The sequence below is a fragment of the Argiope bruennichi genome, chromosome 8 (assembly GCF_947563725.1).
Source record: "Argiope bruennichi chromosome 8, qqArgBrue1.1, whole genome shotgun sequence".
Classification (NCBI taxonomy): Eukaryota; Metazoa; Arthropoda; class Arachnida; order Araneae; family Araneidae; genus Argiope; species Argiope bruennichi.
This window is the reverse complement of record NC_079158.1, coordinates 122,242,494-122,270,408: the sequence shown is the minus strand read 5'-3', so window position 1 is coordinate 122,270,408 and position 27,915 is coordinate 122,242,494. Positions and strand designations below refer to the sequence as shown.

Sequence of the window (27,915 nt, the reverse complement as noted above, 5' to 3'; positions counted from 1 at the left end):
GTTTAAGAGCTATAAAATTGCTAAGCCTAAATATAAAAACGTTGTCTGAAGTTTTTCTTTTAAACGCATTTATTTCAGACTAAATCAGCAAAATATTTAACAATACGATTATGAAATGATAAAGAATAACAACAAAGATTTAATATTTCCTGTAAACTTCTTAAAGAATAAATTCCTCAACGTGTAAAAAGTTATTTAAGTTTCTATTTGTTTACAAATTCAATACATCACAAAACTAAATACATACTGAATTCGAATCGAATTGATTCGAATCAAAGATCAGTTTTAATTTACAATTTTTTTGTTTAGTTTACAGATACATACAAGCATCTTTAAAAAAGATAAAGTAGAAAAAAATAGAATGATTTGTTCTAATTTTATTTAAATCTTCTGTTCAATATTGGAATTTTAATTATCGTTTGATAATTGCTGTAATTAATTGCAATTCAAAAATAAGAATAATTCATTTTCATAGTTTAAAAAAATTACCAAACAATATCTTAATGATTAAAAAACGGAAACTAATCCCAAAATATTAATGTTTAGAAAGCATTTAATAATATTTTTTTCAAGTAAAATTTCACTATCTCACAATGCACAGAATAATATATACAATTTGTATTTTCATAGTAATTTCAAGAGTCTAAATTGTCTCCTATAATAGAAAACTCTAGAAATTTAGGTTTATGAACAATTTAACAAATAAATTTTAATAAGGTTGTATTTGATTAAGAAATAAATGAAAACTATATTTTCAAAACAATAAATTTTGGGAAGTTTAGAAATCTATTATTGTTAAAACTTAAGCTTTACTTTACTTACTTACTTATAACAGATTTAAATTTTATTTTTCTTATGTTGATTGCTTGAAATATTATCAGTCAATTAAAAATTTATTTACAAAATTGTATTTACAAAAATATTGAAATTTTAAATTTTAAATGGAATTTGGAAATTTTTGCTTTAATTTAAAAAAAAAACACTTTTTGTTGTGATTTTTCTTGTAAACAAATCAGATAAAAAAAAAAAACGTTTTTCTCTGAAACATCCAGCAAAATTTGAGATACCTGATTAAAAAATTTGTTCACTTATCACTAGCAAGTATAGCTCCTTTGACATGAAAAAATAATACATTTGCTTGAAAATCTATTTAAAAATGAATAGCATTATTGAGCAGGCATTTAAGATTTACTATTTTACTAACATAAATGAATTATTCACAATTTTACTGATATGTGAATCGAATATATCTAATTTAATACATGTCCTAAACATTTTTCAAACACAATTATGTATATAAGTAAGAAAGGGAAAAACTAATAGTAGAGTCAGTGATAAAATTATATAAATGTCTGAATTCAATTAACATTTTAATAAATTTAATAGGATTTTTTTTATTTGGAAAAGCTTTCTTAGATATACATTTTTACTAGCACTGAAGTGTTTGACATATATGAATATCACTTATGAGTTCTTTATTCTAATTCATTGAAATTCATCTGCAATGAAAGCAATGAAACAATAAATTCTCAATATGATTAGAAATTTCAGCATCTTTTTTAACCTAAAGAGTTTATCATTTCAAAATACTTAGAATGCCAAGATACAAATCAAATTTGGTCTTAATATTGCAAGAAGACTAAATAAAATAATGCAATCATAACAGCTCTTTGTTCATTTCGACTCACTACAAATTTTCGATTGAACCTATAATGAACCATGAAAAATCACAAATGCACAATTTGTATCTTTAAATAGGATCAAAATTAATGTTAACTCAATTGTTTACTTATCAGAACTATAGCGTATAAATATTTTATTCCATTGCATAACTTATATTAAAAAACAAAAGTTCATTACATTTCTTAAGAAAATATTACTTACTATTTATTCTATATAATTAATTTATCGTATACATGAATCGAGCCTTTGAAAGTAAAATATTTTCATAAATAAAATTACACACATGTTTAAGGAAAATTATCGTTCAAAAATGAATTTAAAAGTTACATTAAAAACAAATCTTAACTAACAACTTTTTTTTTTATACAGCATGAAATTCTTTTTTATATAACAAAATATTTTTTACATAACAAAATTCCGCTTAATCGAATTCTGGTTATTCGAAATTCCCCTGAAATTGTTAATCCAAAGAACACTACTTGTTATGTCTTTACTGTTTGCTGTATTGCTTGTTATATCTTTCAGTAATCTACTATTGTATTTTAATGTCTTGATTTTTTTAACGAAAAATTAAAAGTGACCACCGCATCAACGGGAACTTATTACATATTGTATATTACTACATTTTTTTTAAAGCAGCATAGAAATATACGTTGTTGTTATTTTAGGTTGGACTAAGATTATGCAGTGAGTCCCTAATGAAAAGTTTGGTTTCCTAATCAAAAGGCTGCCGGATACTGCTGCTCAAAAGCGTTGGTAAGGAGTCAAAAAATAAACAAAAATTCCTTTGTTTTTTAATGAGTAATTCAATATGTTATAAAACTAAACCTAAGTATGTATATACGCATCTGCTGTAATCTTAAAAAGGCAACTATCATAATAATAAAAAAAAACAAGATGAGCTTAGAATATTTTGAATTCGTTTTACATTCAAAACATCTCATATTTAATTAGATACAAATTAGCAATAAATGTCCATGTGTTAGCCCTAAAACTTCTTGATCTGAAATGGCCAAACGCTCAGTAGAGTTAGGTCAGTCGTGATAGTATTGTATTTTACGCAATATGAATTGTTATGTACAATAGTTAACTCAAAATGATTTCCCGAATGTTTATTTACATTAACTCTTATTCAAAACTCAAAATGATTTCTCTACTAACATAGTGGATGCCAATTTTAATCTATTTTTTTGTTTGTATACTGGATTAAGAATTTTCACAAATTTCCCACTTTGCCTCTCATAAATTTGACTTGCTCTAAATCAACAGCATTTTTGTAAAAGCCAATTTCACTCTGCTTTTCTTCCCTTTCTGTTAGTGGTAAATAAAAAATCACCCAGAAGAAAATAATAATTTAAGACTGAAACTCTTAATTCTTTTTATTCCATTAATTTTCTTATGTATCATTTATTTAATATCTATAAGTATATATAATAATTAAAATACTGCATAGAATTTGTTGTTTCAAAATATTAAAAAATGAAAAATATAAAATACTTAAATAAAATGTAAACATAAAATAAATGTCCTATGACAATGTTTGTTAAATAAATATATCGTTAGAAATTTCTACATTCGAAAGATTTATATTTATATTTACTTGTAGTAACATTTTAAAAACTAATAATCAGATAAATTTTTATTAATAATCCTACTAGTTTTGTATAAAGTTTAGAATTATGATCACCTCATATTTATCACTCATTTATATTTCCCCGAATTAATTTAACTAATAACATTTTCCAAAGTGATGCAAATTTTAAATCCAACTCTTGCACTTTTTTTCTATCTACAACAGCTTTATTTCTTGATATATTTTTTCATTCAAATGCTTTTTTTTATTTTAATTTCCAAATAACTTGAAAAATTGTTTATCAATTGCAGTTTCTTAAGAGAATTTTAATAATTAGTCCTCAAATTCAGTATATACATTAAATATATTTAATTACATATAAACATATTATTATTGAAAATATATCTAATAATGAGCAATAATAATTAACAAGAATTTATATATAAATGTGTTCACTATTTATATTTTATAGATTAAGAATAAGATATAATATCAAATTTAAAATTGACGTTCCATACGATACACCATAATAAGATTATTAAAAAAAATGCAAGAAATTAATTATAAGGGAAATATTATAAAACTACCTACCTGTTATAAAGAGAACCATTTAAACAAAAGATTTCATAAAACATAAGAAATATTTTGGGAAATTGTAAGCTGGTCTGACATCTAAAACATAGAAAGGCCTGTCTTTGTAAACATACTTTTTTTATCCGAATTTAAACAGATAAAATCTGCTGTCACTTATTTTAAGCAAATTTGAGTTTAAACAGATAGAATTAATGCATTGATCATTATTATTCATTAAATGAAAATCTTACCATTGAAATTAAAATTACTATATAAATCTATATTGCAATTTAAATTAGAAATATTTGAATAAATAAATTGTAATTAACAGATCTTTTGAATTATAATTATTATGACATGAATAAAGATACGATAAGATTTATACTATTTGTTACGGTATTCACTAACGTTTTGTAAACTGAATTCTAAATCTTATATAAACAAATTGTAATAATCAACTAAGTTCATAATATTTCTAACTTCATTTTTTATATAAAACTGATTAAATTGCAATTTATGAACTAAACCTTAATTCATTGTTTATTTATTATGCATTTATTTTTTTCGCTCTGTTCAAAAAAAGTATAGCTATTTCTATATAGCAAAGCAATCCATGAGAATTATAAATATTATTTTCTAAATTTTGACGACAGAAACTAATAAATACTGACTTTTTAATAGACGAATAATAAAGTATGCAATAAACTTATTTAAATGCTCCTCCATAAGAGAAGATTATGAAGATTTTCAGTTAGTTTAATCTTTACTTATGAATATTTTTAAAAGAATAGAACGCAGAGTACATTAATTTCATAATTAAGAATAAATGGTTACGATACATCAGATTTTTTTTAAAAAGTACATTTTCACATAAATAAATCAGTTTTATCTCATATTATAGAAAATATCAGATTATATAGCGAAACTTGAAAAAGAAATTGAACTATAGGGTATCCACTTTATTTTCCTTCGCTGTAATTCGTTAGAACCATAGATTTATTGACACTAAATAGAAAAATATAAAGATGCGATCGTAGATATTACCATAATAAACACTTGCTTATCAAGCTTTTATTACCATACGTCAGTCAAATCTTTAGTGTGGGATGCTTGACTTCATCAACAACAGATCATGCCACCTGTTACTTGTTCATAACGTCATAACCACAAGAAGTATGCTTCCACTGTAGATAGCTAGCCGCATCCCCAAAAAGAGCTGACAGACAACTATCATCCCTGAATCATCGTTGAAACATACACTTTGTGCTGCAGATCGGCGTTTACGTCTCATATTAATACTGCCTTTTGATGAAAATAAATTGCGCAAAAGATCCTGACACTATTGCTCCACGAGCATTCCCTAGAAAGGCGGTCGACAACGTCACCAGGACAAAAAGGATTCCATCGAATTCGGCAAGGCATACATCCTTGGCAGAAAAGGTCAAGAGACCAGCAATCGCTTACCTGAAGCTCGCTGACCAGCAGAGGGACGTTAGATATATCACAGAAAGGATGTCCTTACCTGGCTGAAAAGGGCATCGTCCGCTGTTAGGGATGGAAGTCAATCTGCGACCGTAACGGGTAGCAGCCGATGTCGGATCTCCTCCCTCCTACCAGAGGACACCGGAAAACCCGAGAAACCGGACATTATGCAGTGCCCGGACCGTCCCCCTACACGGCGCATGCGCGGCATCTTCGATCCGATTACCGTCCTGACACCCTCCCTCCAAGGTAGTTGCAGCAATGGTGAGAGATCGATAATTCTGAATCATATCCCTCCCGTCTCCGTTTTGTACTTTTTGGCGACTTTTCCAAATTATTTACCACCGTTTCCCATCCTTTCCAGATTTTCCAGGCCCTACCGATCTCTTGCACCGTCTCCAGAAGCAAGCAAAAGCCTACCCTCCGGCTTTAACCTACCCCAACCCGGAAAAATATTCCACTGGATTAAAAGGCTTCTATGGCAACTGGCAATGGTGGACGGGCGCATCTCTCTAAGGCGGGTGGGGAAGGTCTGCAGCTATTCTGTGGAGGGGGGGGGATGGATTGAAACTCAACAATGAGTCTCAAGATGAGGGAATGGGGGGATGACAGGCAGGAGGGGGTGTTTTGGACTAAGCTCCAATCAATAACACACAGTGGGGAAGAAAATAGGGGATATTTCTTGTATTATTATTATTTCCAGGATCTTTCATTAGGGCTCGGATCCAGGAAAAATCCAGTAGGTATTTTTGGCAGCCTAAAGTACTCGGGGGCTGGTATCGATTTATATGAACAGCCATCCTGAAAAGCGACTGGCAGAATCGGTAGCTCTTTTATCGATCGTTAATAACCACCTTCTCTCTCCCTCCGCCTTCCAGTCACTGTTGCCATCGGGATCCAGCGAGGTCTTCTCCATCACTTCATCTCGAGCATCCCTTATCCCTGGAAGCGGCGCAAACCGGAATTTCTGCCCGCATCGGGATGGAAACAACAACAAAAATGGGGCTGCGATGGCAAAACATTTAATTTCGTATTATGAAAAAAGCGTTGTGGGCCAAGTTGATAGATCTGAGGAGAAAATTGGGTAAAAATGGAAATATATAAGAAGTGATATAAAGATTTCTTGCTTCCGTGAGTCGTTAAAAGTGCTCAACATTTTTATAAGAGATCTATGTATCGAAACAGTAGAAATTGGGACTTATTCCCAATATATTTTTTATGGCGGAAAAACATTACGGCTAAATTAATAGCATTAAAGATAGGTAAAATTGTAGAAATTGCTTTTTGTCATATTTATTGTAAGAAGATTTTATCCTCATATATTTTTTCCTTATGCTAAAACATTAGACTTCATAATGGGAAAAGAAGCCCCAAATAAATAAAGATACTTGGAAATATGTATGTAAAAACATTTGATATATTCGTAATAAGAATATTCACTATCAGATATACACATTTCAACGATATATATTTCTTAATGCATATTCGGGACAACGTGCGTGGTTGATGAAAAAGTGAGGCAATATCAAATGATTCAGTTTTACGCCATAAAAAAGATTTACAGATAAATGAATAGCAAGTAGTAAATATAAGTACAACTTTAAATTTAAAGATGTTTCTGTATCTATAGAAAAAAAAACAGTACTAAAAAAGAAGCATATTGTTGGGGATTCACGACAAGGGACATTCAGAAAGTGTGAATTAGAAGATTGTTTGTGGTTTTTAAAAATATAATTAGTAATAAACTTTTGGAAATTTACAACTTTTCCATTTTATACTTATTAATTACTTTATTGTATACATAAAACTTGTTCACATTTACATAATTACTTGAATCAATTAAAGTTTACTTTAAAATACGAACAAAAGGATAAAACTTTTATTTCTTAATAAAACTATATTGTAAACAAATTGCATTGAATATCAGCGTGCGATTATATATACAACATGTATTCTTATTAACGAGCAACAGTTTAACCACAAATATTAAAACATGTTAGCGATATTTATATGTTATATTAAAACATTTTTTCTTCCGTACATATGAGCTATAAATTGTAATGAGAGGCTAAAAGGCTAAAAACCTAAATTAATAATTAGTGCACAGAGAAGACACATAATGATACGATTTTCTGACAGAATATATTAGAAGAAACACGAAATTTCCAAAGCAAATATATAAATGGTTCAGCAAACGAAATATCTATCTAATCATTCTTGAACTGTGGCTAGTTATTAGCGAAAAAAATGATAATACAAATTAGCTAGGATTTGAACTTGGAAATTTAAGGATTTTTTAATCCATTACCGCATCTCTCCTAAATGAATCCAGTATAAAAGTTGTTTGTAGAAAATAAGCATATCAATTTTTGCAGCTGTAATTAGTTCTTAGCTTAAAAATAAAAATGTTTTGTTATCTCTGATGTTATAAGACGAACGCAGATTAAATAGACTAAAATACCAGTTTTTGTTTGTTACCATTGGTGTTTTCTAATATTTTAATTTTAACATCGAAAAAAAAAATAACCAAAAATTTCTTTTTTAATTTAGAACATATCAACAAAAATGTGTTCTTTAACTTAGAATAAATCACCAAAATTTCAGTTGGTTTAAGATAAAGTAAAAATATAAAATGCGTTTTTAAGAATAGGTTTCCAAAGGTTTAAAAATTAATTGAACTGTCATTCTGAGTCAAAAACTATCAAGGTTTCGATAAAAAAAAAAGAAGATTCGATACAAAAAAAGAGAAGCTTTAGTTAAAATTGAAAAATATAACGAAATAATAAAATATTTAAATGTACTGTATTTTTACCATAGGAATTTCCGCAGATATAAGGAACCAACTGTAAACAAAATAGTAAATATTCGGTTCATCCATCTTCTAAATTTGTGATATTTCAACTTCACATTTTTTAAAATCTGTTTTGTAAATTAGATAGACACAGATATAATAGACAAAAAATATTTTTAAAAAATAGCGGAAATTCCTCAAAAATTTTCCAAGATTATTAAATTGTCAACATTAAAAAGAATTTCTTATATTTTGAAACGATGTAAAATTCTAGTGGTATGCAGTATTATTTTTGGACGTAATCACAAGAAAAGCCAAAATTAAGCTTGATTTTTAATTAATTAAAATTTCAAAAAAAAAATTGCTCTGGGGGACATATTTCGACCCTTCAAAATATACATGCTCCAAATTTGGAAGGTGTAGGTCAAATAGTCTATTCTGTAAAGCATCAACATACACATACATCCATCCTTATTAGTAGAATTGATAAAGAAGTGTAAAATATTTTTCTGGACACAGATCTTGATAGTCACCTTAAGAAGAAAAGAAATGTTGCAAATTCTTGAACTATTTAAATTTAAAAAAAGCAGCTTTTTTAATTTTTTGCGATAACTTTGTGAAATGTTAGTGAGAATAATCTTATTTTTATAACATTTTAAAACTGAGAAATTTAACTTTTTAATATTATAATTTAGATTTTCATATATTTTCATTTTTTTAAAAGTTAACTTTTAACTATGATACTTCGCGAAACTTTTGACTGTTATGAAGAAATTCAAACCAATTCCGTTGTTTAATCAAATCTTTCAATTATTCTTTTACTTTCTTGTGTACAAAGTACCGCAATTGTTAAATGATTTAATCACATAATTTTAATGAATTTCTAGAGGCCAGGAAGAAAAGGTCTTTTTTCAGAGCATGGAATTTTAAAAAAATCTTGTCTGTTTGTTTTCGATCCTTATAACTCAAAAAGATGATAAATAGAGCTATACGATCGAAATCATTTACGAGATGATATCTTTTTTAAAAACTGAGTATACTTTTTTAATTTCACGAAATCGGTCGATGGAAAGATCTTTTTGTCTATCTATTTGAATTTGCAATATGATAACTCAAAAATGCAACAAAATTGGCGATTGAAATTTGGGTACATAGTTTATTTTCAAAATTGTAAATTTGTTCCAAATGTAAGGAAAAATATTCTCATTAATCCAACTATATTCTATCATTGCAGAATATAATTACTGCCTGTCTGTTCATGCCTTTGAGAACTTTATAACAAACAATAAGCAATAAGCAAGATGAGTGAATTTTGATGCTAAAATTATATATCTCTGTTTAACTTTTTTGGTGACTTCTCTGATTGTATATGCCCTTACAGGATAACTCAAAAACACAATTAGTTAATAAAATCCCTGAAAGTTAGAAAAATAAAATTGCAGGGCTAGAAAATAGACATTAATTAATGTGTCGTTTATGTAATCACAAGAAAATGCATGGAAAATACTGCCGCTATTTTCTTCTTTTCGTGTTAGAACGTAAACGGATGCTTCCTTTGAACTGTAACTCTAAAGCAAATTTTGACTTCCGACTTTTATTTTTTTCTCAAACAATAATAGATATGAATGTTGACACTCTACAGGAAATGTTAGGCCTAGAGTTACTAATATATCTGGCCTAGAGTTACTAATATATCTGGCCTAGATTTACTTTCAAAGGCAAAAATATGCATCTCGGAGAAATTCTTGAAATTTTAATTAATTAAAATTAAAGCCAAGTTTTTAAATTCTTCGATAATAATTTCGGAAAATATCACATATAAATAAATTTTACAGTCTTTCAAAATAAAAAACTATTTTTAATAATATTAGATTTTTCCAATGTTGGCAATTTTTTAAAATCTTTTTTAAATCTAAATTCCAGCAATAGATTATATTGTTGTCCTGCAATTCAAATCGTTTTCATTGTTTCATCCATTATTTAATCGAGTGATTTTCTTCCACCGTTGAAAGCTAAAGAAGAACGATTCTGTTTAAAATCTGTGTGGTTTACAATACAAATAAAAACGTTAGAAGATATATCATTTGGGAAATTACAATTTTATACGCTTTGATGTCATGGAACTTGATTCTAATAGAATGGTACAAATACACTATAAACAGAACAGATATTAGAATATCAAATTAATACGACTTCAATTTCTGTTAAAATTTGACACTTAAAAGTACTTTTTTAGAGGAGTCATGAATGTTAAGTTATGCATGGAACAGAAGATCCCTATGAGAGAAGAAGCAATTGAAAGTAAACGAAATCGAAATTCCGAGAGACCAAAATGGTCGTCAAAGACGACTAGATCGTAATGAGCATAGTTCGTTAATTGGTAAGTTTGTATTGAAAATTAACTAAAACTTTTAAATACTGTTTAGAGTTCTTTTAATAGGTTTATCTTAAAGGATTTAATTTTTCCTATATCAATGCAATTAGTTCGTACATCATTGACTTATCAGTATTTATATTTCGTTTGAATTCAAACTCACTTAATTATAAGATATTTTTTTCATTTGATTCATTTTCTTATTTGTGTCACTGACTTTAAATTAATATATGATTTAAATTTTTAAAAAAGCGGCATTTGTTTTTGGTTATGGCTTTTAACAGCAGATTCGTTTCAACATTGCTGCATTTAAAATTCATTACTTTTCTTGAATAAAATGAATTGTAATATTCTCCCTGAAATAATTTTATATTTGGTAAACTTTTATGTTGAAATTTCTCTAATGATAATTGTCTATTTTCGTAAGATTTTTAAACGTTGATAATACTTTATTACAATTTTAAATTTTACAACTTCGCATAATTCATTCAACAAAAATATTTGCCGGCGTCCTGGCATAGGGGTAGCGCGTCTTCCCCGTGATCTGGGCGTCCCGGGTTCGAGTCCCGGTTTGGGCATGGTTGTTCTTCTGTTGTTCTATCTGTGAGATGTGTGAATGTGCCCTCCTGTAAAAAGGGGTTGTGCAAGCGAATGAGTGATGCGTGAGTGGCAAAGTCGTACTCTTGGCCCTAGTTGGCGCTGCTATAAAAAATAAGAGACGTTCCCCTCAGGCTTAAATCGCTGTCTTCGTAACAGTGGGCTTGTCAGTGGCAAGTGCCATAAGAAACAAACAAACAAAAATATTTAGATTAGATTGCATGTAGATATTTCAAGCCTGCTGTTATTATTTAATTAGATTGTTCCATGTATTCAAGAATATTCAATAACTATATATTTTGAAAACACATGTAGAAATTATAAAAACCTTTTTCACATAATGTCATTTTTTTTACTTTGTTTCTTTTTATGGATTTTGTTCAGTTAACGAGGTCTAAGGTTTAGATTAAGGTAAGGTTAAGGTGAGAGGTCATTAGTTTCGTATAATGATAAAGACCTCAGCGGAATCCAACTTAGAGAGACTATCTTTCTTGACATAACGAAGATATTGACTCGGCAATTATAAAGTGACGTAAAGCAATTTGGGGGGAATATTTTAGTTTTTATTAAAGTTTTAGCTTTTCTAAATTAAAAAAAATGACAATTTTTTTAATTCATAAATTTTTGAAAGAATCGTCAAAATGAATGAAATTAAAAATTTAAAATATTTTTAATTCTTATAATGTCATATCATTTGGTTCTCTTGATTTTTTTCCCACCAATTTTACCAAATTTTTGAAAATGCTTTGCTAATTTACAATTTTATTATTTATTATGTTTAAAGGTACTAGTAATATATGGATATATTAACTGCTAGGAATTACAGTGACAATGATCCAAAATTCATCATCTGGAAAAAAAATAGCATGTCAAATGTCATTTTACTCGAATATCGTATAATGTCCTCTAGTGACAAGGAGGTGAACTTTTTCAGTATGTGTAAAAGGGTTAACTTAAGTACTATTTGATGGTCTTACCACAAAAATCGATTTTTTTCAGAAGGAGAGCGAATTCGCTACTATGATTCTGAACTAATGGTGCTTAAATTAAACATTATCTATCCATTCAAGTCTTATTAGCCCTTCATTAAATAAGTTTTTCTTTCATTGGATGTTCTTAAAATTGAAAAATGGTTCTAAATCACAAATGAAAATTTGTTGCGGTCTGCATAGAAGAAAGTGTAGTATATTGAGTGATTTCTAACCAAAGATAAATTTGCCTCATAATTCTAAAGGTAACACTTTTCCATAAATTAAAAAAGCTGCCTTTTTTATTTGGCAATTCCCTTACAGGCCATGAACTGAGTTTCAACAATCGGGGGGGGGGGAGATCATAGCAGAACGAAGCTTAACAATCATAATTCGTTCCCAAATTTTACTTGTCATGTGAAATACTCTTTAAACGAAACCATAGGCATCCACATAAAATAGAACAAAGCTTTCTTTTTAAAAAAAAAAAAAAAAAACGAAAATTACGTAGAGTATTATCTTTAAATGAATTTATACCACGCACATCTATTGCCCCGATAGGGCGATGTTTCGCAATGCACCATGCAATAATTTCATATGCTTTCAGCATGTCTTTTATTTTACTCGAAGGTTCCTACAATGTTGAATCTATTTTTTCTTCCTCCCTTGTTTAATATCCTCCGCAGTTTTTTGCTGGGATTCAGAATGCAGCTCTATAAATTCTTCAGTTGCTTTGGCTATCTTATTCTACTAGCTTATTGGTGTTATTGCTATCCATCTTTAACTCTGTGATCTTGAATTTAGGCACAATCTCGTCGATTAAGGCTCTGCAGACACATGCTTAAGACCCTTGGAATCGCGTTTGACAACGCTGTCCAACCAAAACTTCTTCCATATAGATTTAATGTTTTTTTCAAACAAGAGTTCAATGCTGACTGATACAAACTAATATAGCATGTGATGTCTCGGTGTCTCTTCGATACTCGTTCTGCAAAACATCGTTCGTTAGGTGAGGCTTTTTTTTTTTTTTTTCATTTTGTTTTGCTTGTTGAGCGAGGATGAATTGTATTTTCTTTCTTCGCTTATGATTAAGAGTTTGTATGTGGTACAGTGACAGTTTATCCATTAGGATTGCAGAGCCTCAGAACCCCTAAATTTGTTTTTAATAGTTAATTTTTTAAGTCGAATTTCCTTGCTTTTTTTTCTTTGATATTTCTTTTCTTACTTTATTATTCTGAGAATCGGTACTTACATATTATCGCAACCAGGTTGGCGCGATTTGTAAGTTTGAGTAAGAAAGTATGAATAGAAAGAAAATGTACATTTATTAATTACAGATAATTTTTAATACAGTTTTTTATATTATTTTCTTTTTACAGATATTTTTATATTTTATATTATTTTTGTTGCCGTTAGTAGGGTCGCCAAATTTGGCGATTTATGCGAATTTTGGCCTAGTTGCGTTAATACGTAAGTACCTGAGAATCTGTTGATCAGCAAAAATGGAGATAAAAGCAATAAGAAACGCAAAAATAAGTCAGGCAATGAAAAAAAAGCAAAGAGAATCGCAAGCCGGGGCCATTGGATATGCAGCGCATGAAAACTCATTGTGCTAAAAACTGACTGATTAATTGGAAGAATATTGTAACATTTTGAATTTAGAGGTGCTAGAACTGCAATCACAGAATTTCCGGTTCGTAGAATGGAACCTCTTTTTTTTTTATTTTTTTTTTACTCTCATTCAAAATCTGCTTTTATTCTCAGCGTGCCCCTCCCCCCTCCTCTTTTCTATCTTTCTCGCTCGATGTTTATGAACTTTGGTTTTCAATTCTTATTGCCCTGACAGGAGTGCATCTTCTTTACCGAATATTCTTTTTTTTTTTTTTTTTTTTTTTGTTAGAAATTACTCTTCAATGATAAGGTACATGAATAAATTTTTTAAACGTTACTCAGATGGAAAATTTTACGAGGGATCAATTATTATTTATTATTGGTTGCTTCAGACGACCAACTGGTTGCCCAGAGTATATTGATTATATTTGATTTTAGATAAATTTATAAATTTAGTTTATTTAATAAATTTATAAATTTAGTAATTAAACTAAATTTATAAATTTATCCTTATTAAGTTTATTTATTAAATTTAGAAATTAATAAATAAATTTATAAATTTAGTTTAGTTTTTTATAACTTTATGATTCAACCAAATTGTCGGACATTAAAACTCTGTTATTTTACTTGTCTTAGTTAAGTTCTGTTAATCGTGTACATGAACTTTTTTAATGGAGAATGTCCGGAATATCGTAGCGATATTAAAAAACGTAAATATCCAATTCATTGTTAGAAATTAAGCAAAAAAATTAGTTAGAAATTTTTTTCAAGATTCAGCAAAAATTCGCACAATTATTAAATTGGCATCACAAACAATAGATAAATTATGAAAAATAGGAAGGTTTTTTTAAAATTTTAAGATGATGTTTTTTTTTTTTTTTTTCCAAATTATAAATAATTTATAACTGAATGTTGATATAAATTACTACAAATGAAAAAGTATTTCTTCAACTACAAACATTTTGCCTCTTTTCATTGTTCACATTATTTGAAGCCTATTCTGTAGTTTTTAGTCAATGATCTCTTTTTTATAACCCTAATTAACCTAAAGTAAAGATATAAAAATGACCGTAGCTGCATTTATTTTAAGTCTACAAAATGCTGTTTCAGAATTCCATAAGATATCGTTAAAATATTCATTTGTATTTTGCGTTTTTCTTTGTAGGCACTTATACAATAATTGTTGATGATCTAATTCCTTAAAAAAAAAAGCCTTATTATGTCTGTTATGTGCTGTGGGTGTTCTTGCCATCTTATCCATGAATGACATGTTGAAAGCCTTTGCTCGTTTGCAACGAGCATCAATACCAACATTGGCAATGCGACATTACAATAAAAGGATACAAATCTGCATATCTTGTAAGTTGCTTTTGTTGCTGTAAATTATAATTCTGCAATAATTTGTAATTTGCTGATATAGTGGGAATGGAGTTTTCCATTCCCACTTATCCTAATTGTACGGTTATTGGAGAGCTCCAACTTTTTTCTATATATGCCCAAGGCATTCTAATATTTTCATAAAATTCATACAATAAACTCCCTTTACTTTATTATGAAAAAAAAAATCCAAACTGTTACAATGTTAAGGTTAATTTCTGCTTCGAAATGCTACTTCTGGGTTTCTCTTCAGATGTAGGATATTACAGTTATTATAACAATTTTCTAATACACTTTTTTAAAAAAAATTGATAAGCAATTTCGGAAAGAAAAGTGTAAGTCGTAAAAAAAAAAGTAGATAAAGTAGTGAGGTACTTCAATGGCACTGCAGTAAATTTATAAACAAACGAAATCGAAAGAAAATTTTATTATTTACCTCTGATGTTGGAGGGATACTTAATTTCATTATATCAGGAATAGGTTGTTGCCGATACTCGATTGTACCTGATACTTTTAAGCCTGATACAACCAGTAACCGATTCTTTTCCCATCAGAATGAAATCAGGTGGGTATCGGTTCTAGTGCGTCGAAATTAGGATTAAATTGAAACCCAAGTTTACAGTATCATGAGATGCCGAAATCGAAAAAGAATTTCTTTTTTATTTACCTCTGAACTTGGTTTCGCTATATCAGGTATTGTTTGTTACTGATACTGGATTGTAACTGATACTATTGATACAACCAGTAACCGATTCTTTACAAGTTGGATGAAAGCGGCTGCGGTGGATATTGGTTCTCGTGCGCCGAGCCTAGGGTTAATTTCAAACCCAAAATTGCATCATCATGAGCAAATTGATACTAATATTCGATTGTAAACACCATTTTTATCTGAAAAATTTATACTTGATATGAAAACTGATCAATTAGCCGCCGATAGATATTAAAATCTGTTAATAGATATTAGCTTTAAAAACTGTTCCCTCTACCCTAATTGGTAGAGGGAACATATAACTCCGGTATTAATTTTGTTTTTTAAAGCAATATTAAAAAATAAGGACTTTTATAAAATTTAAGATTGATAAAGCAAGAGTCTGATTTTCTTTTAATTTTTAAGTATAGATGTTGCCAAAATTGTGGAAACCTTTGAGAAGCCAAACACTTTACTTGATGGGTCTTAGCAGCAAAATATTATATAATAAAAATTATATAATATTTTGAAGATAATTAGATCAAGAATTTTATAGAATAATTATTATGATGGATATTTGCATTGGAAAGCAATTATAAAAAAGGAAATAGGAATAATAACTATTACAAAATTTTTCTCACATATAGCAATTAATATATACTTAGGTAAACTTTAGCGTCAATGACTGTCATCAACTGTAATATTACTGTTACTGTTATTGTTACAACTGTTACAAATCTGTAATTTTGCTACCCGGTACGAATAGTGTCATCCTGGAAAAACCTTTGTAAGATCTGTACTGTGCGTGCTGAACTTGGCAACTTGGCGATGACTTTGGCGACTAAATGGATAATACCGGAAAGTTCGAGAAGCTTCGCGATCCATCCAGTAATAATCGAGATACACCGAGGTACGCCCTGATTGGTCTGAAGATTCTAGCCCCGCCTCCCGGAACTATAAAAGACGAGCACTCTGAAGCTGGAAAGAAGTTCAGGGTGCCCTGACAAGTTTCTCCCAGTATCCTGCACCTCATTGGCTCCTGGCTACTAATCTGAACCCCGAAAACCAGTGCTTCCTTCTCCTGGCCTCACTCCTGTGGTGTCATCTTAATAATCTCTCATCATCTACTAGTACCTTGAACTAATAAGAACATTTTTATTCACCCCAAAGTTTTATTTCTTGTTAGATTTACGGATGGTGGGGCCTGCGGCCCCAATGAGCCGTAATCCCTCTCAACAAGGGAAAGAAGTTGAGTCCAGGGCACATCCGCTGCCAAATCTACATGCTGCTAGGAAGGAGATAGCCCGGCTTCGCCGGGCGGGTGCTCCATAATCCCAAATCTCGGCTGGAAAGAAGTTGTGTGGATCGTGAGAAGTCGTGTGTATAGTCAGAGGCGGTGTGTGGTGAGAGTCGGAGTCGCCGACACGTAGAGAAACTGGAGGAATAGACAGCAAGAAAGCTGCTGAACTAGCAATTAAATGTGCTGCGCTATTACGATTGATTTGCGATTATTGTAGGAAAAATTTTTTCGTAACAATACCATAATTATTGTTTAAATTAATTGGATTTTATTGCTGAGTTATTTCTGTGCAACAAGAGTTTTTAGGCAGCTCCATAGATTTTCTGTTGAGTTAAGGTCTGGGCTATTCCCAGATAATAAAATAACTTATGTTTTATATATAATGACAACACGAGTTAGAGTTGAATTCTTTTGAAATATAGATTCTTCTTTATCTGGAGAAAAAACCTCATGTACAAAAATATTTAGGAATAAGAATTTAATTAGATATTTTGAGACATATATATTCCCTTACGCATACAAATTCTGTCCACGAATTTTTCTGTCGTACATTTCCAGATCACAATAACAACTAGGTGATTAATCACAATAACAACTAGGTGATTAATCAGCATACAAATATCGTCCTTGCGTATTTTATGCCATCACTCTCAAATGTTGAGATTTCAGTCTCATCACTCCAAACCACACTTCCCATTTTCTATTGTACAGTTATCATCGGATTTTGTGCATTTTAACTCTTTCAACCTTTTTTTCTGATTAAAAATGGCTTATTTATTGCATATATATATAATATTAGAAAGAATCATACAAAGAAATCGGTTCGGCCAAAAAGAGTCAGATACCATCATTTTCAAGGTGAGCCGATCTAGAACGAGTTCTTTTGAAATTCTATCAATTATACTTGATGAGAAAAGGTGAAATTTAGCAAAAACATTTAAGACATTTTGTGGCGTTTCGGTATTGAAAAGTGGCAGATATAAAGATGAAGTCACATATTTCCCTTTGCTGTCTCAATACTACTGAGCTATTGTGTTCTCTATTTGGTGAAGAGAATTTATAACAGATATTTTGCTTTTAATCTCAATGGACAATTCCACAATTTCTTCAAAATGAATGATTTAATATTCTTTTAAGCACCATTTAGGATTTGTATAATCCAATTTCTTGACGGATTCAAGTTGTTATAAATGATAGAGGTATCTCAGAAATAATTCTATATTCTCTTAAATAATTTTATATTCATTCGCTTGTGCCTCCGTTCATTTGTTTAACTCCTGCAGACAGTAGTGACCAAAATTGTGAAAATTTCGGAAAAAGCGCATTTTTGAAACGAGGTGGATCATAGCAGCAATTTTATCAAGAGAAAAAAACCCAAAAGTGGTAAATTATTAAAATAAATTTTACTAAAAATTTAAGAAAACAACATTTAAAACTTATATTTGTATTGGAACAGCAGTTATGAGGAAGATAAAGGAAACATAGAAATAATGGTATATATGTATAACATGTATCAATCGTGGCACTTAATATTTGATTAGATAACTTTGAACAAGAAATACGCCTTACTACGGAGTTCCCCACTGCTTTTAGTTCTTCACTTATTATAATGTGATATCATGATTTGATTATTGTTTCAACTAACTGGGTTTTATTGCTGGGTTGTTTCTCTGTAGCAAGTTTCATTAGCCTATTTCATAGACTGTCAATCGGCTTTGCAGTAGTGAAATAAGATTGTCTTAAAACCTTTTTTTTTTTACACACAGTGGCAATATAATATAATGCTAAATCCTCTCGAAATATAAATTTTTCTGTATCAGGTACAAGGTATCAAAACAAGGTAGCAGTTTAGGAATGAGTACTTCATTGTATATTTTATTTTTATATATACTCATATATATGTAATGATATCTCTTAATCTAATTTATTCACCTATCAATTCCACCTTTTATTTATTAAATTAATTCTACAAGAGCTCTGTAAAACTGATTTAATCAGTAAGTTCTTATGCTCCGAGTAAAGGGAAAAAAATCTATCAAGCTAAGCAAATTCTTTTAAAAGATACCTATATTTCCCTTACCTAAACCGACAAATGTCAAAGAAATCCCTATCAGAATCTCATAGTTTAAAATCACAGGAGAGGGGGGATTTTTTTCTTCTCTTTTCATTCTTTTTCTCTTTTCTTGTGCCGTGGACTGACGCATCTCGTCGTTTCTTGCTTGTACATAAATTATGCTTTCTGGGATGGAAGCATACGAAGTTTAAAATTTTCAAAGGTGTCTTCTATCTATCCGGCCACTGCTTAAAAATTATGTTTTACATATATGTGTGTGTGTTTATGTGAGCATTTTCATTCCCATTAATCAAGCAAATTCTTCCCACATCCTTTACTGTCACATAACCTCAGATCATAACATTGGCGTTTAACAGTAGAAGTAAAAGAATCAAGATGTAAATCTTCACCTTAATATTTTATACCATGTTATGGCATAAATATATTTTATACTATTTCTTCTACTAAATACTAAGATTTTGGCCTGATCAAATCACTTTCCCCTACCTCTTATTTTATGATACAGTCAACATCGGATTTTATCCATGCGATGAACAGTTTAATCTTTTCAACTTTTGAGTACGATTTTTTTTAGTACAATTTGCATTGAATGATCCTTCCATTCAGTTTCACATTGCATTACATATTCCTTGGTGATTTTCTTATATCAATTAGGTGCAGTTTTTTAAAATTATTCTATCTTCACTTCGTGTTGTGTACGTTTTCCTGCCTTTACAAATTTTTTCCTTATACTTCTATAAAAAAAAAATTTGAAATGCCACCTTTAATTACGTTTCTGTCAATTTTCTTTCAAATTTTATCATAAGTAAAACCTTGTTTATCTAGTAATAAAATACTGCACCATTTTTTAAGTGACCAAAACAACTCTTTGCACCATTTCTTCGTTTTTTTTAATGCTTCGACAACTCACATTATGTAAGAATAAACAAACATTAAACTTGATGATAATCACAAAAAGCACTTATGAAAATGACCTCCTCTCATTTCTAAAATTTGGAGCCGATTGCTAAATTCTTCCGATTTAATATTATATATATATATATATATATATATATATATATATATATATATATATATATATATATATATATATATATATATATATATATATATATGTGTGTGTGTGTGTGTGTGTGTGTAACATTATTTTGGTTGAAGCAGAGTGCAGGTTTGAAGATAGACGAGACGTTGTATTTTTAATTTCGTTTTATTCTCTCTTTAATATCCATCTCGGGAAAGCAAATTTACAAGCAGACGTAGCGCGGCACAAATACAGAAGTAAGAAAGAAGCGAAAAAGGCCGAGACAAATGATCACTAATCTTATATAACATGGGATTTCCGGCAAATCGCCAATTCAATACACGTGACAACTTTTCAAGGGCACTGAAGGGATCACTTTCATTTGATACGTAGTACTGATGGCGCATTATTTTTACAAAGGAATTAATTAAACCGAAAGTGGAATTGGATCACGAAATAAGAGAATGTTTTAGAATGAAATTACGATGGGCTAAATTAAGATTAAGTTTTGGAAATTAATTTGGATTAAATTAAGAGTTTAAAATATCATTACATATACATATATATATTGGTTGTCTGAATACTTATTACTCACATTCAAATGAAAAAAAAAAAAAAAACTGTGCCTTATCAACTTAGACAAAGTGTGGTTCTTTCTTTTGCTTATTTACCCACAAATTATAAAATAATAATAAAGATAACTGAACATAATTGAATGTAGTAGAGTATAAATGTAAAGGCTATTGTTATAAGCCATCAAATCTTCAAAATGTACTTTTTCCAAATTGTATCTACAATTTTGGTCACTACTACATTAGAAGGTTGAGGAGACCATTTTTGTAATGGTTACGCTATGAAAACAACATGCGAGGAACAAATCGACAAACTCAAATATTCTAGAAAAAGATTTTATTTTCTAAATTTAAAAAAAAAATAAAAAAGAAATACTTTTTATATATAAAACAATGGTAAAGATTTAAAAAAAGACACAGATCAAAACACCAATACAAATTAGCTAAGTTATTGATTTTCATCCTATAATAAAATTGCAACCATAAAAAAAAATTAAATAATATACAAAACCTTGATTCTGAATATTATTTCTGTAAGTGGTCTTTGACTAGATATAATTTATTAAATTTAAATTATATAAAAATTTAACAATGTCATGAGATACTCAAGATGCATGCTTGCTACTCATTTATATCAGCTATAAAAGTTATCTTAGTATCATATTTGAATAGATTACAAATAAAATTTTATGGATTTATATTTTAATTTATTAACTCTTAAAGAATCTAAAAAAAGTATTTGAAATGACACAAAATTTAGCCAACTTTTACAGACTTGCTATTTATAAAATGATTAAGCTTTAGTTATGTATATTTCAATGTAACTGAATTTTTTTTGGTAATCTTTCAATGATCCGAGTTCAAATTTTAGTCACAAGTTCAAATTTTGAGTAGCACATCGAAACCTCTTTATAAGGTCATCAGGGAGTAAGGCCACCAATAGAACACATGCTTACTAGTTAAAACTCTGGTCTAAATCATTGTTACAGGACAAAACATACAACACGCAAATTCAGATTATAAAATAAAAACTACTAAAATATAAAAATTTAACAATCAATCTTTGAAAAGAAATATTTTTAAATACTTTTCATCTGTCATTCTTAGTCAGACATAAAACTAAAAAAGAAATCTATTTGAATTCTATTATATTATCATGAATAGATTTAGTCTATAATGTTAAAGAAAGTGCCCTAGAAAAGGCACTTTCTAAACTAAAGACGCATTGCAAACTAAAGACATACCCCCCAAAAGATATGCCTTAAATTTGCAATAAGACATATCAATATAGTATTGCTTTATTGATTATATAAGCTGATGCAAGTGCAAATGGAAGAAAATGTAGCTCTGGAATGTCATGAAAAGTTAAAAGTGTAATCCACCTTATTTTATAAAAGGTTCCAATCAGATAGAGAGAGCTATATCAAAGATTCTTGAAGGAACCATGATAACCAATAAAATTCTGTAGTTATCTTGGACCATAACATATATAAACCAAAAGTTATCGAAAAGAATTGATACAATGACTGAACATATAATATTTTTAAATATATTCAGTTTAGTTCAAATGCCTATTGAAGGACTTGGCATCAAATACTCGGGTGCATTTTGTGCTAGATAGTTTAAACAAAAGTTTATTGATTTATGACAAAGGAAACATATCAGAAGATTTAAAATGGCCAAATTCAAATCCAGAAAGTAGTTTTTCCTTTTATTTCTTATTACAATGACATCATTTCAGAAACTGGTACAGTCCTCAGATAAGTCAGTATAAAACACTCTCGGCATAAAAACAGCATTATATGCATGATTAATATGAAGGGAAATACTAGTCCCAATATGAATTTGTATGCATGAATGCAACAGTAGAACCTTTAAAATGGTTAAAAGGAGCGAAAAAAAAAATCATGACACTAGTTATTTTTGCATTTTACCATGAAGCATATGAAGTAATCTGCATATCAAAATTTATTATCATAAGTAATTTGATGATAATTTTACTTTTTAGGCACATACAGTATGACTAGTATAATAAATGAATTGCTTCCATTTGATGAATACATATCTTATTGCTTATTTCACAAAAAAGACAAGGGAAAAAAAATTATAAATCTGAACATTTTCCAAGAACACATTTTAGGACTAATTTTTAATTTTTCTAAATGTTTAGATGTTTCTTGATTGTTAAAAGGTTTTCTATCATTCAAAAACTTCCAATTTGTTTCAGATGACAGCAAATTTTTATCATTTACCAATAAAGGATAATACAGACAAATGAAAGCAGAGTATGAAATTCAGAAAAATTCCAAGATTCCTTAAATTTCTATAACATAATTGTCCTTAAATTGATCACAATTTTATGTATAAAGTATCTTTTTTCTAGTTGAATTCCACAAATAAACTTACTGAAAAATGGTTAATGAATTATTAAAATAAGCATATTCTGAAAAATGACGAGTAGTAATAACTAAACAGTAAAATTGAATAAATTTGCAATTCCTTTCATCTTTAATGCAGATTTTTCATTTCAAAGAAAAAAAATGTTGAATTAAATAGGTGACAAAGCATCAAAATATATAAAAGTATAAAATAAAAATACAAAGTAATGATAATAATGCTATATTATTGGATTGATCCAAATATTATAAATCATTATTTTCATATTTTACCTATAGTTCTATTATAAATTTCCCATTTTCTTTTAATTTCAAATTTAACAATGAAAGAAATCTTTATTAATAAAACCTTTCAAATAAATATTTTGTATGTGTATATATGCATGTAAGCAAAAAGTCCTACGAAATTAATATGGATTAAAATATTCAATATTTTTCAAACAGCTGAGATAATGCTTTTAAGTCAATCAAATCCAAGATGACCATATATAAGGTTTCAAATTTTTCATTTCAACTGAAACAAAGAAATGGGGTAAAGCTCCTCTAAAGTATAACAGCTACTGTAATAATGAAGGAAAATAATAATAAAATAATAATTTATATAACATTTAAAAAATTTAATAAATCATTCTTTTCAGTAAACTAAATCTGGAATCATTAAAAATATTGCTAGACAAGTATGTAATTAATAAAAGCAACACTATTATAAAAAAAAAACCCAATGTTTCAATTTAAAAAAAAATCTTAGAACAAATTTATCTACAAATAAAGGTGATTACATCACATGAGTGACTGGTCAAGTAAGAAGTGCATGTTCTTTGCCAGAAGAACCTATAAAATTGTCCTGAGGCTGATTTTTGAAACCATACAACAAATTTGTCACACAGAGAATATTTACAAAACAACTAAGTACATAAACCTAACATAGTGGTATGTGAAATAAGTCCATCTTCAATGCAGACTAGACATTTTTATATGTATAAAACGATTGCACCGAGTCATTTGTCACATGTATAAAAATTTCACCTCTGAACAATGTTTATCAAGTCTCTAATTGTGCTATGCATTTCAGTCAGCAGTTTCACATCACTCGAGCATTTGCTGGAATATGAATGAAACCGCTCCTTCTGGCTCTCCAAGATGGAGATGAGCTCACGGAAATGAAACTGTTCTTGTGCTGCTATACTGGCAGTGTAGGTCCCACAAGTGGCACAGAATAGACTAATCTTTTCTGTAAGCTGGTTGACTCTGGAACCATTGCTGTGAGAGGAGTTCCGGAGACGGCTAATCAGTTCCTCTAGGTTCCGGTACGTCTCCATAAGTTTACGATCAGGATCCTTAGAACCAATCTTTTCATTAGTCTGATTCATGTTTTTGGTGGAAGAATCTGAAATCTGTGGGAAAAGCTTATTGGCTTTGGACAGTTTTTGGTCTAGGGAAGGAGTGGTTGCAGGAGAGCCATTTTTTGGATTGTTGGAAGAGACCTCTTCAAAGGCTAATTCTTCAGGCGGAGGAGGTGGTGGGAAAAAAGAATTGTCATTTTCTTCTTGCACATTATTGGCATTAGCAAAAAAAGTGTCAGGTTGAGCTTTATCTGTTTTTAAATCGTTCTGTGTTCTTTTCTTGGTGTGACTATGTCCTTTACCTTCAGATGAGTCTTCTTCATCTGGGAGGTCTGGGCTGCCACCACCATCAGATGACTTAGCAACTTTATCATAGATAGCAAATTCCCGTTCAAAGAGCTTTTTGAAGTTCTTTACACATCCTGAACTGTGTCTTCTTCCATTTGACTCTTTCTTTGCAAGAGATGGCTTATCATTCACAAAGGCATCACTTTTACTTCTTTCATGTTTAATATCCTCAGGTTCAATACTATCTGTGGAAATATTTTTAAGTAAGGAATTTTTAAGATGTGCTGGTTTCTTTTTAATTTGAGGCTTTATAGATTCTGTAGCACCATTGCCTTCAGATTTGACATTTAATTTTTCTAAACCAGTCAAACAGTCTTCTTCATCAGCACCAATAGAATTCTGAAAACCTTCTGGAGCAGGGATCACTATTTCTGAACCTAAGACACCAGATTGGGAAGTCAATTCGAGTTCACTGGTGGTATCTGGAGGTGGTACATCAGCCAAACCGTCAATGTCATCTGGAGAACTTAAGGATTCTTCACTTTCAGAAAACAAGTTCTCATCAGACAAGTCAGTAACAGGGGCAAGTTTAGAACTATTAACAAAACATTTAGACTTTACTTTTTTATCACTGATACTTAATGGCATGAATTGCATGTTCCCAGAATTACAATCTGCTGAATTGTGGTGATTATACATCAATTTAGAGCTCTCATTATTGACAACTTGGTCTCTACCATTAGATGGCTTATTTAAGGTTCGTTTCTTCAGGTTACGTTTGTGCATATCACGATCAAGCCTATCTGAATCAAACACCAGAGCATTATTAGAAAGACAGTTATTGGCAACAATATTTTCCCACGAAGCATGATGAGTAGAATTTCCTATGAGTTCCATTGGCTCTCGTATGCAGGACAAACTTTCTGATTTTTTCTCAGCCTTTTTATTTGGAAAAAATCTGCTACTGAGAATAGGTTTCCTAGATCGCAGATGGTGAGATTCAGTAATGGAAAATGTTTCAAGTACATCATTCATTTTATTATGTGTTAGATCAGATTTTTGCCTGAGAAAAAATCGGTGAGAATTTCTGATAGATTGATTTTCTAAACCATAACGCATACCAGCCATATGTCTGGAGCTTATTTCTAGTCTGCTAAGATTGGTAACTGATCCAGTCACCCTTCGGTCAACATGGACTTCTTCACTTATTTCTCGGAGGCATTCCAATTCTCCTTCCATAATGGTTTCAGGAGGACATTGGGTACCTTCGTGCAAGCCATGTTGTTTCAGCGAATCCAGATAAGCCCCAATACGTGCACCTTTTGGTAAAGTTCCATAGCGACTGATAGCTTTCTTGACATTTTGAACTTCCAATGCTGCAACTCTCACCTTTTTTGTCTCATTTTTCTTACCATTGTTACCATCCTTTGATTTTTGAATTGAAAGAGATGTTTGGGATCTATTTTTCTTTGACTTCTTTAACTGAATGGAAGAAGCATCAGAAGAAGAAGCTGCTACCCCAGAATCATCTTTTTCTGAAATGCGATCATGAGAATCACCTTTTGGAATTTTATTGCACATAGAAAAGTCTTCTGCACCAGCTTCAAATTTGACATCAGGCGGCTCTCTAAAGAACATACAATCCTCAACTTTATCCAAGTCATCAGGAAAAGAATTTTCTTTGAAAGAGCTCGTTCGTTTAGGAGGAGGAGCTGGTGTATGTTTATAACGAGGACTAGATCGGCTAAGCTGCACAAATACTGATTTAACGGAAAATATGTTTTGGCTCTCTGAAGACATGACATTGTTTTCTGCAAAAGAAAATAGAATGTAAAAGAATACCAATAAAGATCAAAATTTTATTATTTCACTATTTTAAAGCATTATAGACAGATATAAAGTTGGTTTGTTGCTTTGCATTTTTTTGCACAAGAGCCATTTTTGGCCAAACTGTGCCATCCATGCAGTAAAAAGATATAAAAGAGCAAATGAATTATTCAATATAATATTTAACCTGTTTTTATCATTAAAAAAATATAAAATTGGCCTGTATAACCCTTTTTTTTTAACTTTATGAAGGAAGAAATATTTAAAACTGATTTTTTTAAAAAAAAGTGATGTACAAAGAGAATTTATAATTTTATTTACTTTTTTCATTATTTATTTATAATTTTTTCATGGAATTTTTAATTAGAATTTATTGATTAAAAATAAAAGAAATTAAATTCAATAGTTTTACATAGTAAGATAGTACTAGTTGAAATAATATACATAGCCATATAGCAATTATCACATTGATAAAATGAATCTTCTCTCCCTTTTGAGAAACAAATAACACAATGTTTTTGAGAATGATAAAATTGTTTCAATAAATATTAGAAAATGTTGGACAAAAAAAATTTTTTTTGATGATAATGACGTAATTTCTTTTATTATGGTTTATTCTACTCAGTTTTATTTTTGCTTGAAGTAGTGAAATGCTCTATCAACTTCTAGCTTGCGGCCGGTATATCTGTTGTACCAGATTTTTTTATTACTTTTCCTTACTACTCAATACAACTGCTGTACCAGCAACGAATTTCAATTTCGTTCCCCCACTTGAACTTTCTAGCTGAGCCCTAATTGCCTCGCAAAATCCCTTCTTTTTTGTGTCGCACCCCTTAGGGTAAAGAGATTTTGTCCAGCAGTTGCTATAATCATTGTTGGCATTAGTAAGTCTTGTGAACCCTACTTGGTGGCATTTTTTTTTAAAGTAACATTCCTAAGAGGTATGGAATGAGTTTGCATAATTTCATTTATGGGAAATACTCATTGTAACTTTCGTCTTTTCATATGTTTCTTAATTTTTTTTAACTTTATAAATTCCTTAATATTTTAACTTAATCTAATTTTGTAACTTAATAATAATATATGGTTATAGTTGGACCCATCTATTTGTCTAAATATTTGAACCAAGAATTTACTAATCATTTGAAGTTTCATTTCTGACGGAATGGCATTATGAAAGTAACCGGCACCCTAGACAAATTGCTACTTCTTTGCCCCCATTCATCACAATTGATACAGAAAAACTAAATGGATCTCGGGGTTTTTTTTCTCTTTTTTTTCACTCTATCACTATATTTTACATTGAAAAGTGACAAAACACTTTGTTTTGTCTTCATGCTTACCCTCCCCCCCCCCCTCTTACTGGAGCCTTGGGCA

At 29.8% G+C, this 27,915-nt stretch overlaps 1 protein-coding gene across 1 annotated transcript in view; it reads right to left on the bottom strand.

Moving 5' to 3' along the window:
• Positions 1-21,136: 21,136 nt before the first annotated feature.
• Positions 21,137-27,915, bottom strand: part of LOC129980968 (tyrosine-protein kinase Abl-like) — a 37,982-nt gene continuing 31,203 nt past the window's right edge. Inside the window, exon 11 of the mRNA XM_056091512.1 lies at positions 21,137-26,522. Coding sequence (XP_055947487.1) covers positions 24,103-26,522 — 2,420 coding nt within the window. The 3' untranslated portion in view covers positions 21,137-24,102. The remainder of the gene's footprint in view (positions 26,523-27,915) is intronic.